Here is a 19421-nt window from a genome sequence, read left to right as displayed (position 1 = left end):
TTCTAATGAAAACTTTTATAAAAGAGAAGTATAGCTGGGTGGTGGTGGTGCACACCTTTAGTCCCAGCACTCGGGAGGCAGAGGCGGGGGGGGGGGGGCGCGGAGTGGGGAGGTATATCAAAGCTAATCAAGTATTATAACTCAAAAAGAGAAAAACAATGCGCTAATTACATCTGGCTTTCTTCTCCCAGGGCAGACTCCTGCCCTGTTCTTTGCCTTATTATTCATTTGAGCTTTGCAGTTAGTTAGACACTTGATATGACAATTGGATTCTGCTTTTCCTTAAAGTCATTAGAATCGGTGTGATGGGTTTTCTGTCTACCAAACACTGATCGGATTCAAACTGACTATACATACTTAGTATATGAATGTTAATAACAAACTTTTTAACATACATATTTGTATGTTAAATACAACATACTCTTTTAAATACAACAACTCTTTTAAAAATGAAAACTTTGTGAAGTAGGTTTCCTAAAGCATTCATATAATACACATCTATTCCCTTGTGAGCATTGTGTCCAGTATCTTTCCAAATCAGGTGTGTTGTTGGACATGCGGTTTCTTTGTTTTGTAAGCGTGTGGCATCCTTCTGCCTCTTCCATTCTCTGTCTTATTGTTACCACATTACTTCTGCAGGTAGGAGACTTACTCAGGTGATACATGAACTTGAATTGATGAAGTGATGACTATTTAATACTCCAGATTAAAACTGGGAAAGAGCCAAATGAATTTGTTAGTAATAAAGATGTTTAGAAACCATGTGACTGTTGTATCAGGAGTCAGCGTCTGTGAGCTACACCTCAGCCTGAGTCTTTGTGCTAACAGGGAGTACCTGGCCCTCAATGTCTATGTGGCCCTCTGCTACTACAAACTGGATTACTATGATGTGTCCCAGGAAGTCCTGGCTGTCTACCTTCAGCAAATCCCTGATAGTACCATCGCACTCAATCTTAAGGCTTGCAATCACTTTCGCCTTTACAACGGCAAAGCAGCTGAGGTAGGCATGTACACATGTTTCTAATTCATTCCGTTCTAATGGGAGTTACTTTATAACAGTTCCCAAGTTAGCCATAAACTCTAGGATCTATAGTTCGGTAGTAATGCTCTTTGGTTAGTGCCAGTGTGATTCTGATTCTATAACCAAGTAATTGTATAAGCCTATTTTTTTTTTTTTGAAACAAGGTCTCCCCATGTAGGCCATGCTGACCTCACACAGTCCTGCCTCTGCCTCTGAAGTGTTGGCATTAAAGGTGTGCCACAAAATACCTTCTTTTTTAAATCTGATGTTCTAGAAGGAATTTCATTTCTGAATGATCTGTGTTGTATCTAGTATATTTTAGATAATTTTACCTAAGCTATATAGTAATACAAATATAATATAAATGTTTAAAACCAATGCTCCAGTTTCCTCCTTTAAAGTCTATTCATGGCTCTGTGGTTGCCTGTCAACCCCGTATGTCCAGTAAGCCAGTATTAGAAACCTGGGATGCCTGTTACTTTCTTCTCCATCTGCATGTCCTCATCCACTATTTCCCCCAGTTATAACTTGCAGATATCTCTCTTCTCTCTCCCCCACCTTTCTCAGTGTCCATTGGATCTAGTGCTACCATGTACTCAAATTGATACGGTTGGTAAGCCGTGGAGTCTTATTCTTCAGATATTGTTCAGATCAGGCTTTCTCTCTCTCTCTCTCTCTCTCTCTCTCTCTCTCTCTCTCTCTCTCTCGCTCGCTCTCGCTCTCTCTTTTTTTTTTTTGCAGTACTGCCTTCTTAGACATGTGTTCCTCCCATTTGTCCTATTTGGTGTCAGGGCCAAGTCATCACAGGGTCTTACTGTCTAGATTTGGGAGCCTCAAGCACCTGATCCACCCGCCTCGGTCTCCTAAGTGTAGCTTGTACAGGTGGTAACGTCTGTGAAACTCATAAACCCTCCACATCAAAAATGGCTTCTGTGACTTTTTCCCTTTAGGACCTGTTTTCCCTTCACTTTTTTTTTTTCTTTTTTTGACCAGGTATTTTTGTGTAGACCTGGCTGTCCTGGAATTTATTCTGCAGACCAGACTAGCCTCAAACTCACAAAAATCCACCTGCCACTGCCTCGGGTGTTGGGATTAAAAGCATGCGCCACCACTGCTCAGCTTGGTGTATAATGTTTTAATAGTTCTCCCCTTTATAGTTGTTTTCAGTAAGAACATAAAGTGTGGTCTGAGGTCCCTGGGTCCCTAAAGCATTGCAGAGTCTATGAGACAGGCTAGGGCTTGAAGGGGCAAGCGAGCTGCCTGGGCACAGTGTTGGCACTTTCCCCATGCGCACACAGTGAGCGACTCCTCAGATGCTGTCCCGGGCAGCTGGCTTTTCTGGCCCTGCCACATTAGGTTCCTCTTAAACCAGGTACTAAGAGGCTTCCACAGGCAGAGGCGGTGTGGCAAGCCCAGAATCATATGCTAGGTGGGTGTGGTGCTGAGGTTGCAGCCGCAGGAGCACCTCAGAGCAAGCTAGCAAGGGAGGCTTGCCACATTACCTAACAACAGGCAGGGTTGGGTATGGATAATTTGTGTGGTATAAGTGACCAAAACTTGTGAAATGGAGACTTGTCTGAGAAGAAAACGAATTTCCCTTGCCTCAGAAGATCATGGACAGATATTTTAAAATGTATTACAAAGTTTTAGAGAACAGAATGTCTGTTGTGATTTCAAAATAATCATGAGGGAAGCAATGACCCCATGTCATTGTTGTGTATTGTGGTGTGCTGTGACTTTCAGGGCTGTGTCTGAAGTAAACATGAAAGAGATGGCATGGTGGAAGTGTTGCCATTACTAACTTGTCCTCCAGAGTAGTAAGGGCATTATTTTCTTTTCTTTTTTCTTCCTTTTCTTTTTTTCCAAGACAAGGTTTCTCTATATAGCCCTGGCTGTCCTGGAACTCCATCTGTAGACCAGGCTGACCTTGAACTCACAGAGACTTGCTTGCCTTTGCCTCCTAAAAGCTAGGATTAAAGATATGCACTACCGTGCCAGGCTTATTAAACATATTTTATTATTATTTTTTAATGATTTATTTATTATGTATTCAGTGTTCTGTCCGTATGTATGTCTACATGCCAGAATAGGGCACCAGATCTCACTACAGATGGTTGTGAGCCACCATGGGAATTGAGCTCAGGACCTCTAGAAGAGCAGCGTGTGTGTGTGTGTGTGTGTGTGTGTGTGTGTGTGTGTGTGTGTGTACATGTGTGTGTACATTGTACAAGTAATATCAGTGTACAAGTTGCAGGCAGGAATCTAGTCTTTCTATTGTATGGATTTGGGGATTGAATGTAATATTCAGGCTTGGTCACAGATTTTATTGATGTATTGTATGTGTGCATGTGTACATGAACTTGCATGGTGTGTGGCTTGTATGTCGTGGTTAGAGGGTAACTTCTGGGAAGTCAGTTCTCTCCCTCCATCTCATTTTTTATTCTTTCACTGCTGTGCTGCAAGCTTCCAATTCGTTACACTGCTTCTGCCTCCCACCTCACTTTAGCAGTGCTGGGCTGGGGCTGCAGAGGGCTACATAGAGAGAACTAAAAAAGTCAAAATAAATAAATATAACAACAAAACAAATCTTAAAAATAAAAACTATAGGGGGCTGGAGAGATGGCTCAGAGGTTAACAGCACTGACTGCTCTTCCATACATAGGTCCTGAGTTCAATTCCCAGCAGCCACATGGTGGCTCACAACCATCTGTTATGAGATCTGGTGCCCTCTTCTGGTGTGCAGATATACATGGAAGCAGAATGTTGTATACATAATAAATAAAACCTTTAAAAAAAAAGACACTCATTTAAAAAAAATAGGAACTATATGCTTATTACTTTGGGAAGCCTTTCTTTTTTATATTTCAGGCAGAACTCAAAAGCTTGATGGACAACGCCTCTTCACCGTTTGAATTTGCTAAAGAACTCATCAGGCACAATCTGGTGAGTAAGTTTCCCATCTTGATTGTCTTGGGTCGTATTTTGGTATATCACAGCAATTAAAGATGAATAAAAGGAGATTCCCCAGCAAATATTGAACTACTCCAAGGAATGCCTCATTACTGTGAAAGGGATACATTTTTGTTTGTTTGTTTTGTTTTTTGAGACAGGGTTTCTCTGTGTAGCTTTGGAGCCTATCTTGGCACTTGCTCTGTAGACCAGTCTGGCCTCGAACTCACAGAGATCCTCCTGCCTCTGCCTCCCAAGTGCTGGGATTAAAGGTGTGCGCCACCAACACCTGGCTAAAATGGGTTTCTTATATCAGTCTCCTTCCTTAGGGAACCTCTTATTGGGAGGGCAGAATATGGGTCACATTTGAAAAGAAGGGCAAGGCAGGGCAGACCCAAGTGTTCCTTGTCCCTGGGAAAAAGACAGAGGAACATATCCTCATGGGTTGGAATAAGTGGGGACGACTGTTTCATCTTTGAAGATGAGCTGAGTTTTCGAGGGTTCATTCTCATTCAAGACATGACTCTTAAGAGTGTGACGCGTGTTAAGATGACCAGAGGATGATTGTACCAGTGTAGTAAATTCACATGGGAGGGAGTGCAAAGTAAAGCTGGATGAGTTATGGGATTCGGGCTAGATTATGATGGCCATTGCTTAAAAGAAACCTAAGCTCAGATGAAGTTTGTGTTCTATCAACCAGGAAACAAAATGAGAAGCATACTGTGCTTCAAGGCAGACACCTGGAGCACTAAGCAAGTGATGTTGTATGTTGGTCTGCTTCCTCATCTAAAAGCAAAGGCAACAAAACTGCAGCTTCTTTCTGCTTTGTTTGTTTCCTTTTCCTCCTCCTCTTCTTGAGACAAGACCTTTGGTTTTTTGAGACAGGGTTTCTCTGTGTAGCTTTGGAGCCTGTGCTGGCACTTGCTTTGTAGACCAGGCTGGTCTCCAACTCACAGAGATCCGCCTGCCTCTGCCTCACAAATGCTGGGATTAAAGGCGTGCGCCACCCCTGCCAGGCAAGACAAGATCTTACTACACAGCCCTAACTGGCCTGGAACTCTATATATAGACCAGGCTAGTCTGGAAATCACAGAGATCCATCTGTCTTTGCCTCTCCACTGCTGATATTAAAGGCTATGTCACTACACTGAAAAAAGTAGGCCTGAGGTCACGTGTAGATTTAACACTCATGGCATCAGCAAAAGCACTAGTGTTCACCCTGTTGTAACCCCAGCCTTTGCCTGTGACCCGTCTTGCTTTTTAACTTTTCTGTGTAACACCCGTCATCTGATGGGATACTGCCAGCCGTGCTGTGGTTTTACTGCCATCTTGAAGCCTTCAGTGTCAGATCACAGATGAGCATGGAACAACCCCGAAAAGTCCTTTAGTTAAAGCGGTGCCTTTGTGACTTTTGAGAGTAAGTTCACTAGGGTTCTGGGAGCAAAAGACACATTTGGGGAAGGCTAAGGAGTGACAGAGTAAGAGGAAGTTAGCAGTCAGCCACAGCTTTTCAAGTTTAGCATTGAAAGAAGAAAAAAAAGTAGGGCATTCTCCAGAAGGAACAAAAGAACCAAGTAGAGATTTTACACAAGAACAAAAACCCTTGTGTGTGCTTCTGGTTGAGAAGTTGGGCTGCTGCTTTGGGAAGACTGAAGATACAGTGATTAACGGAGAAGCAGAATCAGATGGAGTTAGAAGTCATAGGATCAAAGAAGCAGATGAAGTCCCCTTGTTAAAGGAAGGGACATAAAAAGGAGCCAGAAAAAAAGCATCAAAATGAATATTCAGAGGGAAAAATTATGTAGTTCATACCCAATGCCGTTGGTTTCAGTGTATTTGTGGACAGTATACTGTATTCTGAACACTTGCTAGTCTCTGGAAGTTAATTAGTGTGAACAAATTGTTTAAAAGTTTTGATTGCATTTATTTCTGTGCATATGTGTGGGCGCATGTTCTCATGGTGCACATGTGGACTTGGGGTGGTCAGAGGACAGCTTGCTAAAGTTAATAATGTGTGTCCTGGAGACTGCCCTCATTTGCCCATCTTGACCGCACTGACCTTTACCTGCTCAGCCATCTCACTGGCCCTGGTTTTTTTTTATATCTGACAACATACTTGTTTGCTTATCTTTCAATTTTTTTTTTTTTTTTTTGGTTTTTTTTTTTCGAGACAGGGTTTCTCTGTGTAGCTTTGGAGGCTGCCCTGGCACTCACTCTGGAGACCAGGCTGGCCTCGAACTTACAGAGATCCACCTGCCTTTGCCTCCCGAGTGCTGGGATTAAAGGCATGCGCCACCAACGCCCGGCTCTATCTTTCAAATTTTTAATCACATTTATTAACTTATTTACTGTGTGTGCATGTATGCACGTGCAAGCATGTGTAGCGTGGCATGCAACTGGTGGCCAGAGGACAACTTGTGGGAGTTACTTCTCTCCTTTTAGCATATGGCTCCCTTTACCTATTGAGTCGTAACACCAGCCCTTGTTTGCTTTCTGAGGGCCTCTCCATACTTCAATAATTTATGTGGCTGCAGGGGAGTGACTTGGTCCTGCTGTAACCCCAGTGCTTATTATGGTAGCAGGCATATAGGTGCTAATGAATATTTGTAGATTCAGTTACCTACTGTGTGCCACACAGCCCATTTAAACTCATTTAATTGATGTTATTATTGTTGGGAAATGAGGGAAACAGGCTCTGAAAAGTTATATAAATGCCATCATGGGCTTTGTATTTTCATGATGCTGAGGTGACACGGTGTCCCTGCAAAGTTGAATCTGGTCTTGAACTCACACTCGTCCTGTCTGTCTCCTGAATAGTGGCGTCACGGGTGTGCACCTGCCCTCACCTCAGGCCCCTTAACATGTCCAGTTGTGACCATGTGCGCCTGTGATGCCGCAGTGACACTGTCTTTGTGTGCAGGTTGTTTTCCGGGGAGGCGAGGGGGCTTTGCAGGTTCTGCCTCCCCTGGTTGACGTCATTCCTGAAGCGAGGCTAAACCTGGTGATTTACTACCTTCGCCAAGGTAAGGGGAACTTGTCCTGTTGTGACGTGTGAAGAAAGATATTTAGGGCAATCTGATTGAATGTATAAAGTATGAAGTGTATAAATGTATAACACTTCCAAATATATATTTGCAACGTGGTCACGAGACAAAACCTTTGTAATGACACTTAGTAGTTGTACCTTTCTCTCTCTCTCTCCTCTCTCTTCTGTCATTCACTACATACCTCTTCTTCCTCGTTCTGCTTTTCTTTTTGCTGTTCTGTCCTCTATCAATTTTCTTTTGGGTCTTCAATTTTTTTTTCTTTCCCTGATATTCTTTTTCTTGATTGTGGGTTTTTGTTTTGTTTTGTTTTGAGACAGGGTTTCTCTGTGTAACAGTTCACTTTGTAGACTTGTTGGCCTCAAACTCACAGAGATCTGCCTGCCTGACTCTGACTCTTGAATGCTAGGATTAAAGTTTGCACCACCATCACTTGGCCAGTTTTCTTATATAAATACAAATCCATTTACATAACACCTAGCCTACTTTTTTTTTTCTTTTTTTGACATAGGGTCTCTCTACAATAACCCAATAACCCTGGCTGTCAGGGAACTCACTCTGTAGATCTGGCTGGCCTCAAACTCCTGATCCGCCTGCCTCTGCCTCCTGAGCGCTGGGATTAAACGTGTATTCCACCACCACCTGGCCCCAGCCTATAGTCTTAACTTGAGCATTTTTTAGGTGTCTCATGGCTCAGTATCAGTTTTCTAAAGATGACTGTTTTCTTGGGCCCAGGTACAAGCCAGTCCATAACATGCTTCCCTGGAAGGCCAGGAGGACATGAGCTCCAGCTCCAGAGCTCATGGGAAAGTGCCAGCTGTGGGGTCATGCATGTGTCATTACAGGGAGGTGGAGACAGGAGTATCCCTGGGGCTCTCTGGCCAGTCAGTCTGGCCTAATTGGTCTCAAAGTGGGTGAACTGTGCATACATGCATACATGTGTGTTTTGAAAAGAAAAATGCTAGTTTTCTTTAAGATAACTAAACAACCATCAACTTGATAGAGAATTAAAGGTCAGGTAAAACATATTTCTGTGTGCGCGCGGACATACGTGTGTGTTTGTGGGTACACACACGTGTGGCCTCGCACCTGCTGTAAAAACACTCTAGTACTAAGCTGCCCCCTAGTTTGTATGAATATTTGAATACTGCTGACTCAGATTTCTTTTCCTTTCCTTTTTTTTTTTTTTTTTTTTTTTTTTTTGTGGATACAGTCTTCTGCCTGCATGTACTCTGTAGTTGAGCAGAGGACACCAGACCTTATTCAAGGTGCTTGTGAGCCACCATGTGGTTGCTGGGAATTGAACTCAGGACCTCGGAAAGAGCAGCCAGTGCTCTTAACGACTGAGCCATCTCTCTAGCCCCAGACTCAGATTTCTAGTGACTGCGTTAGAGAACGTTGTTGCAACATAAGCTCAAATAATGACTGACTTCTTACATTGCAGATGATGTACAGGAAGCTTATAATTTAATCAAGGATCTGGAGCCTACGACCCCTCAGGTAACTGGAAGTGCTGAATCCCTATTAGGTAAAGGCCGTGCAGACAGCTCTGCAGGCAGACACACAGCTGTGAGGTGTGTCAGAGAAAACACCCATTGTAGTACCTGAGAGGACCATATACATTGATGGTTTGGGGGACTTCATGAAAGAATTAATGTTCTGGGCTTTTTTAAAAAATGTGGCTCAAGTCCCTTAATATCTGTTTGATTCCTAAAAAGTTCTAAAGTTTGAAAATATTAAAATCCATTTGAAAAACTTAAATCCATACTTGTAATGAAAGGAACAACTACAAATGTACTCTTTGTCACTTTGGGATGTAAGTGTGTGTCCCTTGTCTCCCTTCCCTCCGTAGGTCGTTCACTTCCTGCAGTCAGGGCCTGTGTCTGTGTCTCTGTCGTGTCTGCAGCCAGGACCTGTGTCTCTGTCATGTCTGCAGCCAGGACCTGTGTCTCTGTGGTATCTGCAGTCAGGACCTGTGTCTCTGTCGTGTCTGCAGTCAGGACCTGTGTCTCTGTCGTGTCTGCAGTCAGGACCTGTGTCTCTGTCGTGTCTGCAGTCAGGACCTGTGTCTCTGTCGTGTCTGCAGTCAGGACCTGTGTCTCTGTCGTGTCTGCAGTCAGGACCTGTGTCTCTGTCGTGTCTGCAGTCAGGACCTGTGTCTCTGTCGTGTCTGCAGTCAGGGCCTGTGTCTCTGTCGTGTCTGCAGTCAGGACCTGTGTCTCTGTCGTATCTGCAGCCAGGACCTGTGTCTCTTTCGTGTCTGCAGTCAGGGCCTGTGTCTCTGTACTAAGTACATAGTAAGTGTCCCTTCACTGAATACAGACTGGAGGAGGCCGGCAAGACGGCTCAAGTCCCACAAATGTATTGTGACCTCCACATGCATGCTATAGCATGTACACATATCCACACCCATGAGCACACGTGCACGCATGTACGTACACACACACACACACACACACACACACACACACACACACACACACGCACACACACGCACACACACGCACACACACGCACACTAAATAAATGTTAAAAAAATAAAGAATGAAAACTACTTCCCGACTGGATGGAGCCTGAACAAGTCTTTTTCTCAAGGGAATCGAAGGCTCCAGTGTCTTTTTACTACTTAGAGGGAGCCCTTCAGTAAAAGCTAATGATACTGCTAAGGAAAGTATTATTAAAATCTAGCCAAGAATGAAAAAAAAGGGATACCGATGAGGCCACAGGACTCCAAAAGAGGAAGTATCTTATAAGTGGGCATCAGATAGCATAGTTATTGTGACACTGGAGACAGGGCATGATGTGTGTGCAGTTGTTATTTTTCCACAAACAGTGTCTTCCCTGTTCTTTGAGACAAGGAGGCTCACTGGCCTGGGGCTCGCTGATCAGGTTAGGCTGGCATGCCTGTCAGACCCTAGGAATTCCACCTCTCCAGCACTGGGATTACAGGTGGTTTTTCCATGGCTCCTGGGGATTTAACTAGGGTCCTCATGCTACAGGGCAATTCCTTTGCTGACTGAGCTGTCTCCCCAGCCTCCACAGAGTTTTTTCTACTTAGGACTGAGCATTTACAATGATAAACTCTGCTATATGAGCGCTTGTCTGCTAGAAGTCAGCCAGACTCCACATTGTTCTATAAGCTGGGGGTCTAACAGAGAAAGGCAATTCAGCCTGTGAAGTAGGGTTGCTGCAAGGGGCTAACAGGAGAGCCCACACAACTGGTTTATGGCATGATTGTGTTTTCCAGGAGTATATACTCAAGGGAGTTGTTAACGCAGCCCTTGGCCAGGAAATGGGTTCGGTGAGTATGAAACCATTAGTCACCCATACTTTGCAAAGTTGTGGTTGTGTGAAAACCAGGATGGACAGTGACGTGCAGCCAGTAACAGGCTCACAGTCACTGGGCTCTTCTGCAGGTGCTGTACTTGATTGCTGGAGGTGGGGGACCAGGGAGCAAACCCTTAGGCATGGTAGATACTTGCCACATCCTTGGTCCTTCAGTTTTTTTCAAGTCTTTAAACCCTCTAGTCCAGAATCCCTACAAAAACTATTCTTAAGATTTTCTTGTTTTGTTTTTTTCTATTTTTTTAATTTAAATTAGAAACAGATTTGTTTTACATGTCATACTGTTGTTTCTTAACTAATAAACAAAGAAAATGGATTTGGTTCGAGGCCAGCCTGGTCTCCACAGTAAGTACCAGGATAGGAGGCCAGCCTGGTCTCCAGAGAGAGTGCCAGGATAGGAGGGCAGCCTGGTATACAGAGTTAGTGCCAGGATAGGAGGCCAGCCTGGTCTACACAGCGAGTGCCAGGATAGGAGGCCAGCCTGGTCTCCAGAGCGAGTGCCAGGATAGGAGGCCAGCCTGGTCTACACAGCGAGTGCCAGGACAGGCTCCAAAACTACACAGAGAAATCCTGTCTCGAAAAACCAGGGTGGAAAAAAGAGAAAGAAAAAAGAAAAGGAAAATGGATTTGGTACCTAGAAAATGGAAAAAATTCTTTCTCTAGAAAAGCTTTTAACGTACCGGAGATATATCCCCATCTCTACTAGAAAAGCTTTTTGTTTTGTTTTTTAATTTTGGTTTCTTGAGACAGGGTCTCATATAGTAACTATATCCCAGGATGGCCTTGAGCTCACACCAATCTTCAGTACTCCTTCCTCAGTCTCCCCAGAGCTTGGTTTAAAGAGCCTTTTCTTTTCTTTGGTTTTTCGAGACAGGGTTTGTCCTGAAACTCTGGATCAGGCTGGCCTCCATCTCAGAGATCCACCTGCCTCTGGAGTACTGGGATTAAAAGCATGTGCTACTACTGCTGGGCTAAAGAGCTTCTTATAACTACGCAAGCAGCCTAAACAGCAGGCCACTATTGTGCATGGTAGCATACACCTATAACTACAGGCTTGGGAGGACAAGGCAAGAGGATCTCAAGTTCAGGGACAGCCTGGGTTGCATAGTGCAACCCTTTCTCAACAACAGACAGGCAAGCAGGCAGGCAGATAGATAAATAGATATACCAAGGTTTTTATCCATGTTAATGTAGCAAGTTAAGTTCTTTATGAAACAAAGAATGTAATAAGTAAGCCTTTCATCTCTGGGTCTCTCCATGTAGCAGCAAATACTGCATAAATAAACGAGTTATTTATTAGTCTAATAATCCTTGTTATGTCTGTGGCTTCTGTACAAAGTTCAGACACAGAAAGTGTGTTACATATTTGTTGAATGTATAAATTTATTTATTTAATGCATGGATTTTAGGGTGGGATTTTGAGGTTTCCTTCTTGTATAGTTAACTCTACTTTTCACAAAATTTCAAGTTGTAATTTTCTAGGTGCTTGTAATAATAAGCTAATAAGAACTTAAGATTTAAAACAAGGATGTTTGTTAATGACATACAGGAAAATGCATTGTAATTATAAGTATAATATACTAAAGTATTTGTGCCTGCTTCCTCCTTATCACTTCTGTTTTGCAGAGGGATCATATGAAAATTGCCCAGCAGTTTTTCCAGTTGGTAGGAGGATCAGCTAGTGAATGTGGTATGTCTACGGTCTGTCCTTTTGAACACAATGCATAATTAGAGCTGGGTGATGTTAACTAGTGGAGTCTGACTGCCTAGGGATGTGTTACGTTTCTCATTATGAAACAAGGGGTTAGAAACTGGAGAGGAGTGATGTCAGAATACATAAATAAACAGGAATAAATTTGTTCCTTAGTTCCTGGTAATTGTAAGTCTAAATTAGTTTTTGTTTTTCTTTTTTCTTTTTTTTTTTGTTTTCTGAGACAGGGTTTCTCTGTGTAGCCCTGGCTGTCCTGGCACTCTCTCTGTAGACCATGCTGGTCTCAAACTCACAGAGATCCGCCTGCCTCTGCCTCCGAGTGCTGGGACTACAGGTGTGCGCCACCACATCCAGCAAAGCCTAGCTTCAGAGCAGATGGCTCAGTGGTCAAGCATTTGCAATACAAGCATGAGGACCTGAGTTTGGATCCCTAGCACCCATGAAAGTGAGGACAGGGTGGGGACATCTGTGAGTGGGAGGTGGAGACTGGAGAATCCCTGGAAGTTTGCCAGGCCACTAGCCTGCACATACAGCCAAACTGTGAGAGCCTGACTCAAACAGTCTAGAAGGCAAGGAACGGCATGTGAGGTTGTCCTCTAGCCCCTCGTGAATACTGTGGTATCTACACAGACAAACATGCCTACACATCACACATATAAACACATTTGTCACACACATTTAAAAAAAGAAAAAATTAAAATTAAAGGCCTTTGAGCTGAGTTGGTGGGTTAAGACATTTGCCACTGAACCTAACGACCTGAGTTTCCTTGTCCAAACTTAGTGGTAGAAGGAGAGACAACTTCTATAACTTGTCCTCTGACCTCTGCATGGACACCATGACAGATTCATGGCTACACTCATATACACACATTTCAAAATGTGTAAATAAATATAATAAAACATACTCTAAATGTTAAAAATAATAAGAGGCCGTTAAAAAGAGGAGAGACAGATGGCTCAGTGGTTAAGAGCATGTATTAAAGGCGTGTGCCACCAACGCCCAGCCTTATTTAATTTTTAAAGATTTATTTATTATGTATACAGAGTCCTCTCCTAGCAGAGAGGACTGGAGTTTGGTTCCCAGCACTCTTTGGGCCACTCACAACTGTCTGTAACTTTAGTTCCAGGAAATTTGATACCTTTCTCTGACTTCTGTGGGCATCTGCACACACACCCAAATATGCGCACATACACAAAAATAAAATCTTAAAGATTTTAAAGAGAGAAGGGGGCGTGGCTGGAGAGATAGAGTGGTTAAGAGCACTGGCTGCTCTTCCAGAATTCCTGAGTTCAATTCCGAACAACCTCATGGTGTCTCACAACCATCTGTAATGAGATCTGGTGCCCTCTTCTGGCCTGCAGGCATACATGCATACATAAATAATGAGGGATGGAGAGATGGCTCAGAGGTTAAGAGCACTGACTGCTCTTCCAGAGGTCCTGAGTTCAATTCCCAGCAACCACATGGTGGTTCACAACCATCTGTAATAAGACCTGGTGCCCTCTTCTGGCATGCAGGGACACATGCAGACAGAAAACTGTATACATAATAAATAAATCTTTAAAAATTAAATAAGGCCGGGCATTGGTGGCACACGCCTTTAATCCCAACACTCGGGAGGCAGAGGCAGGCAGATCTCTGTGAGTTCGAGGCCAGCCTGGTCTCCAGAGCGAGTGCCAGGATAGGCTCCAAAGCTACACAGAGAAGCCCTGTCTCGAAAAACCAAAAATAAATAAATCAATAAATATAAATTAAATAAATAAATCTGAGAGGGGGGATAGATAGATAGATAGATAGATAGATAGATAGATAGATAGATTTTTTTTTTCTGAGACAGGATTTCTCTGTGTAGCTTTGTAGACCAGGCTGGCCTCAAACTCACAGAGATCCACCTGCCTCTGCCTCCCCAATGCTGGGATTAAAGGCAGGCACCACCTCTGCCAGCCTGATAGATTTTTTTTTTGATAGATTTTAAAGTTATACTGTGTTCTCACCCCATCCCCATTAAAAACGTTTAATCTGTTGGGGATGGTGTTTTTAGTCCCAGCTCTCTGGAAGCAGAGGTAGATGGATCTCTGAGCTCCGGGCCACTCTGGTCTACAGAGCAAAAAAAAAAAAAAAAAAAAAAAAAAAATGTGTGCTGCTGAACTGATGGTTAACACTTTTTAAATTGCCCCAGGAGATTCACAAATGTTTCCCCAATACTATTTTTTGAATAGTATTTCTTTTCCCTACTTCATTTTTTGATTTGTACAACAAAAATTTAGAGATGTAGCAGCAAATAAAACAGGAATCCCTGCCTTTGTGAGGCTTAGTCTGTTGGGACACACAGACCTTGAGCATGATCCAGAAATAGATGTTGGAGCATGGTAGACTATAACAAATCTTGAGCAGCACGGAGTCTTTGGAACGTCATGGTATGGATGGGGCCATGCTAGCATCTGCTGTCTTAAACAGAAGTGTAAGATGAATGCTAGGTCAGATCAGCATCGGGCAGGTCCACGGCACATTAGTTCTCTGCTTGAGTCTGGAGGTGTAAAGTTGTTGTGTTGGACAGGTCAGTGTGGAGACCGGACCACATTGATTGAGTTGAGGTCAATACCAGTTGCATAAACCAAAGCCCCATAAAGGCAGTCTAGGGAATACCAAAGCCAGTATACTCACAGGGGATGTGTTTCTTTTGGACTCTGGAAGTTGACCCTAGAGCCTGGGGCCAGCAGGATCTATAATTTCAAAATCAGCATTTAGAGGTCCTGGGAATCAGGGTTTCTCTGTGTATCCCTGGCTGTCCTGGAACTCCCTATAGAGACCAGGCTGGCCTTGAACTCACAGAAATCCACCTGCCTCTGCCTCCTGGTGCTGGGATCAAAGGCGCCACCAATGCCCAGCTGCATTCCTATTTCTAAATTCTACAGGAATGCTGATTTTAACTAAAGACACCTTCTGGTTTCATGGGTCTCTACCGTTTCTTCTCCCTCTGCTTAACCCCATTCCAGATACGATACCAGGGAGGCAGTGCATGGCTTCCTGTTTCTTCCTGCTTAAGCAATTTGATGATGTCTTGATTTACCTCAACTCTTTTAAGGTCAGTATGAATCATCTTTGTGACTTTATATATGAAACACTTTACATGCTGTGTTAGATGGGAATGATGGCTGAAGTAGGAGAATTAAGAGTTTAAGGCCAAATCGGGCATGGTAGTGCATGCCTTTAATCCCGGCACTCAGGAGGCAGAGGTTGGCTGGCCTCTGTGAGTTAAAGGCCACTCTGGTCTACAGAGCAAGTTCCAGGACAACCAGGGCTACACGGTAAGACCTTGTCTCAAAAACAAAAACAATAGCAGCCCCTGCCCCAAAAGTTACACTTTTGTAGCTAGCCCCCTTTCTCTGATGGAATTAATATAAATCTCTATCTCAGAGGTGCACCTGCTTTTGCCTTCCAAGTTCAAGGATTAGAGGTGTGTGCCACCACACCTGGCTTAATTACTTAAGAGTATTTCTATGGGGGCAGCAAACTTACTTCAAAATCCTGGTGACCTGAGTTCAATTCCAGGAACTCATGTAAAGGCAGAAGGAAAGAGCTAGAGCTGACACCACAAAATTGTCCTTTGACCTCCACATGTGCGGTGGTACACACACTACCCCACTAACAACCACCACCATCACACACACTCACACTCACACACACACACATTACCCCACTAACCACCACACCACACACACACACACACACACACACACACACACACACACTACCCCACTAACCACCACACACACACACACACACACACACACTCAACACACACACACTACCCCACTAACCACCACCACCGTCACACACACACACACACACACACACACACACACTACCCCACTAACCACCACCACCATCACACACACTCACTCACACAAACAGACATTACCCCACTAACCACCACACACACACACACACACACACACACTTACTTTGTCCCTTTGGCTGGCCTGAAATTCATTATGTAGACCAGGCTGACTTCACACCCACAGAGTTCTGACTGCCTCTGCCTCCTGAGTGCTAGGATTAAAACTGTGTGGCACCACCCAGCAATAATAAACTTTAGATTATTTTTTAGTCAGCATAGCTGATGATTTTATATTTTCCATGTTAATACTCAGTGTGCCCTGTTCTTGGCTCATTTTTCAGAGTTACTTCTACAATGATGACATCTTTAACTTTAATTATGCCCAAGCCAAAGCTGCCACAGGCAACACCAGTGAGGGGGAAGAGGTGAGTGCTTGCTTTAGCTCGCTCGCTCGATCTTTAAAACGGCCTGTGTGGCACACGCCTTTAATCAGGAGACGGGCAGGTGGACCATGTAAGTTTGTGGCCAGCCTGGTCTGTGGAGTGAGTTCCAGGACATGCAGGGCTACACACACAAACCCTGTCTCAACAAAAAACAAAACATAATGCCACGTATCAAGGTGCCTGCTTGTAAAGGATCTAACAGCATCCTTAACTTCTTTTCACTAAAATAAAATGGCGGAGGGTAAAGGACCATTATAGGTTGATTTACTAGGGACTGGTACCCCATTCCTGTGCACCCAGCACTCAGTAGCACAGAATCCTAAACTACATATTCCAAGACCTTGCCTCAAAAAGCCAAAACAGTCCAGAGAGATGGCTCCGTGGGTTAAGGAACTAACTTTGCAAGCCTGGTGACCCACATTCATCTCTAAAACCCACATAAAAAAAGCTGGCTGTGGCAGCACTCTTGTAGAGTGGAGACAGACACAGAAGTACCTGGAAGCTTGCAGGCCAGCTAGCTTGGGGTATGCCGCACTTGCAGCAGCGAAATGAAAGGCCCTGTTTCAGCAAGGTGGGAGGCAAGAAGCAACTTCTGAAAGTCGTTCTCCAAATGTACGTCGCATTACACATCTACCGTGTATTCCTATGTGTGCAAGCACACGCACACAGAGTAAATGAATAGTTTTAATTTGTTTCATTGTGGGGTACATTAAAAAGTATGTTATCAGGCTGGAGCAATGGCTCAACCATTAAGAGCGCTTACTGCTTTTACAGAAGACCAGGCTTTAGTTCCCAGCACCTATGTGGTGGCTTACAACTGCCTGTAATCCAAATTCCAGGAGATCTGACACCTTTTTCTGTCTTCTGTGGGCTCTTTTGTGTTCATGGTGTGCATAAACTCAAGCAGGCTCACATGAATACACATAAATAGTAAATCTTTAAAAGTACAGTGTCGGGCTGGAGAGATGGCTCTGGTTAAGCGCACTGACTGTTCTTCCAGAGGTCCTGAGTTCAATTCCCAGCAACCATGTGGTGGCTCACAACCGCCTTGAATGAGATCTGGTGCCGTCTGCCTGCATGCAGGCAGAAGACTGTATACATAATAAATAAATAAATAAATAAATAAATAAATAAATAAATAAATAAATAAAATTTAAAAAAAAAGTACAGTGTCAATCAACATGCAGACTTTATAAAAATGTTTTCATTTAACTTCCATTTTGCTATTAAATATAAGGCTGCAGTATCAGCAGCCTCTAGTTGATAAATATGTTTTTATTGTTTACCCAGCCTCATGTTTGTTCCCTTTCTTTTCTCTCATAGGTTTTCCTCTTGATCCAAAGTGAGAAGCTGAAAAATGATTACATCTACCTCAGCTGGTTAGCTCGATGCTGTAAGTTTTCTTTCTCAACATTACAAGGATCCTCTTTTTTTTTTTTTTTCCTGTTATGTAATCTGTTGGGAAATCACATTAAGCATTTTTTCTACACTTCTTTGTGTTCTGCAGAATGAGTAGACACTCAAATAACAAAGGGTTATTTATGTTCCTCAGTAAGAGCTGCCGTGCGGATGTGCTATGTAACGTCACCCATGATTAGTTCCACCATTCCACACTGACATGCTGCTGCTATTGAAGCAAGATGTCAGGTTCTTTTAGCTTTAGTAAAGCTTTCAGACTCTGTGTTCCAGTCCATTAGAGAAATGGTGCTATCACACTGGTTTTATCTTTTCATTTTTCAAGCCTGGAAAAGTAACAGCATGCCAAAGTGTAATTTTTGTTCATTGGTAACCTGTAATAAGTCTCTCATATCTTTTCCTCGTTTCTCAGATTTTTTGCATAGTCATTATACATAGTGCAGGTTTCATCAAGACACTTTCAAGTATATCTTACTTTGACATACATATCCACCCCACATATCCCCACAGTTCCCTCCATTCCACACCTCCCTTCTGCTTTGATAGCCAATGGTTCTGTGACTCTGTATAAACCTAAGATTCACAAATAAGAAAAGAGGCTTATTTGTCTGAGTTTTCATATGTTAATATGATGCTCTCAAGTTGTACATATTTTCTAAAGCATTATATAATTTCATTGTTCTTTGTGTGTGTGTGTGTGTGTGTGTGTGTGTGTGTGTGTGTGTGTGTGTGTGTACATCATATTTTATCTATTCATCTGGTGGTGGGCACCTGGGCTATTTCCCTAGCATGACTGTTATGAATAGTACAGAAATCAACATAGGTGTGCAAGTGTCTGTGGTATAAAGACCTGGAGGCACAGTGTAGTTCTGTTTTAGGCAGTCTTGTTTTGTTGTTTTGTGGTGCTAGGGATCAAACCTGGGCCTGGTGTGTGGCAGGCCAGTGCTGTAACACTCTAACCCAACCCCACTATTTTAAGATCTTGAGGCACTTTGATAACTGACTTTTGTACCATTGGACTAATTTATATCTCCACCAATGGTGTTTAGTCCCTTTCTCTCCACAGTCTCTGTACTTGTTTTGCTTGATGGCCATTCTGACAGGAAGAGATGAATCTCATGTGATTTAATTTTCATTTTTCTGACTGCTAAGGTTGCTGGACATTTTTCACATGCTTATTGGTGATTATACTTTATATTTTCAGAACTGTTAATTTCTTAGCCCATTTGTTGGTTGTTATTTGCATATTCCAGACAGCGACCCTCCATCAGATATGCTGTTCACATTGCGTATCCCAGACAGTGATCCTCCACCAACATGTAACTTACGGATAATTTTGCCCTTGCGGTAGGCTGCTCTTTCACTCAGATGGTTCTCAGGCCACACAGAAGCTTCTCAATTCTCGAAATCCCACTTGTTAAGTCTTGGCCTCAGTTAGTAAGCTGTTAGAATGCTTTTGAGAAAGACCTCGCCTATGCTACTGTCTTTGTAGCATTTTCCCTGTGATTTCCTCTAACAATTTCAGAGTTTCAACTCTTAGGTTAAGGTCTTTGATCCGTAGTTTTAAGTAGAGTGAGAGATAGGTGTAGACTGCAGTTTCTGTCCCACCAGGTCCCACAGCTGTTTAGTTCCAAATAAACACACAGAGGC

At 43.2% G+C, this 19421-nt stretch overlaps 1 protein-coding gene across 3 annotated transcripts in view; it reads left to right on the top strand.

The window, feature by feature from the left end:
• Ttc26 (tetratricopeptide repeat domain 26) overlaps window positions 1-19421 on the top strand; it is a 46712-nt gene that overhangs the window by 14492 nt on the left and 12799 nt on the right. For 2 of the 3 annotated variants that reach the window (XM_027391479.2, XM_035451011.1), the window contains 9 exons: window positions 829-1000; window positions 3869-3964; window positions 6891-6993; window positions 8459-8514; window positions 10262-10315; window positions 11986-12049; window positions 15068-15156; window positions 16254-16337; window positions 17679-17748. In XM_027391479.2, coding sequence (XP_027247280.1) covers window positions 829-1000; window positions 3869-3964; window positions 6891-6993; window positions 8459-8514; window positions 10262-10315; window positions 11986-12049; window positions 15068-15156; window positions 16254-16337; window positions 17679-17748 — 788 coding nt within the window. The remainder of the gene's footprint in view (window positions 1-828; window positions 1001-3868; window positions 3965-6890; window positions 6994-8458; window positions 8515-10261; window positions 10316-11985; window positions 12050-15067; window positions 15157-16253; window positions 16338-17678; window positions 17749-19421) is intronic. The other variant, XM_027391480.2, reaches the window with a different exon arrangement.

This window comes from Cricetulus griseus (assembly GCF_003668045.3).
Source record: "Cricetulus griseus strain 17A/GY chromosome 1 unlocalized genomic scaffold, alternate assembly CriGri-PICRH-1.0 chr1_0, whole genome shotgun sequence".
Taxonomy (NCBI): domain Eukaryota; kingdom Metazoa; phylum Chordata; class Mammalia; order Rodentia; family Cricetidae; genus Cricetulus; species Cricetulus griseus.
The sequence above is the reverse complement of the archived record's forward strand: the minus strand, read 5'-3'. Positions and strand labels throughout refer to the sequence as shown.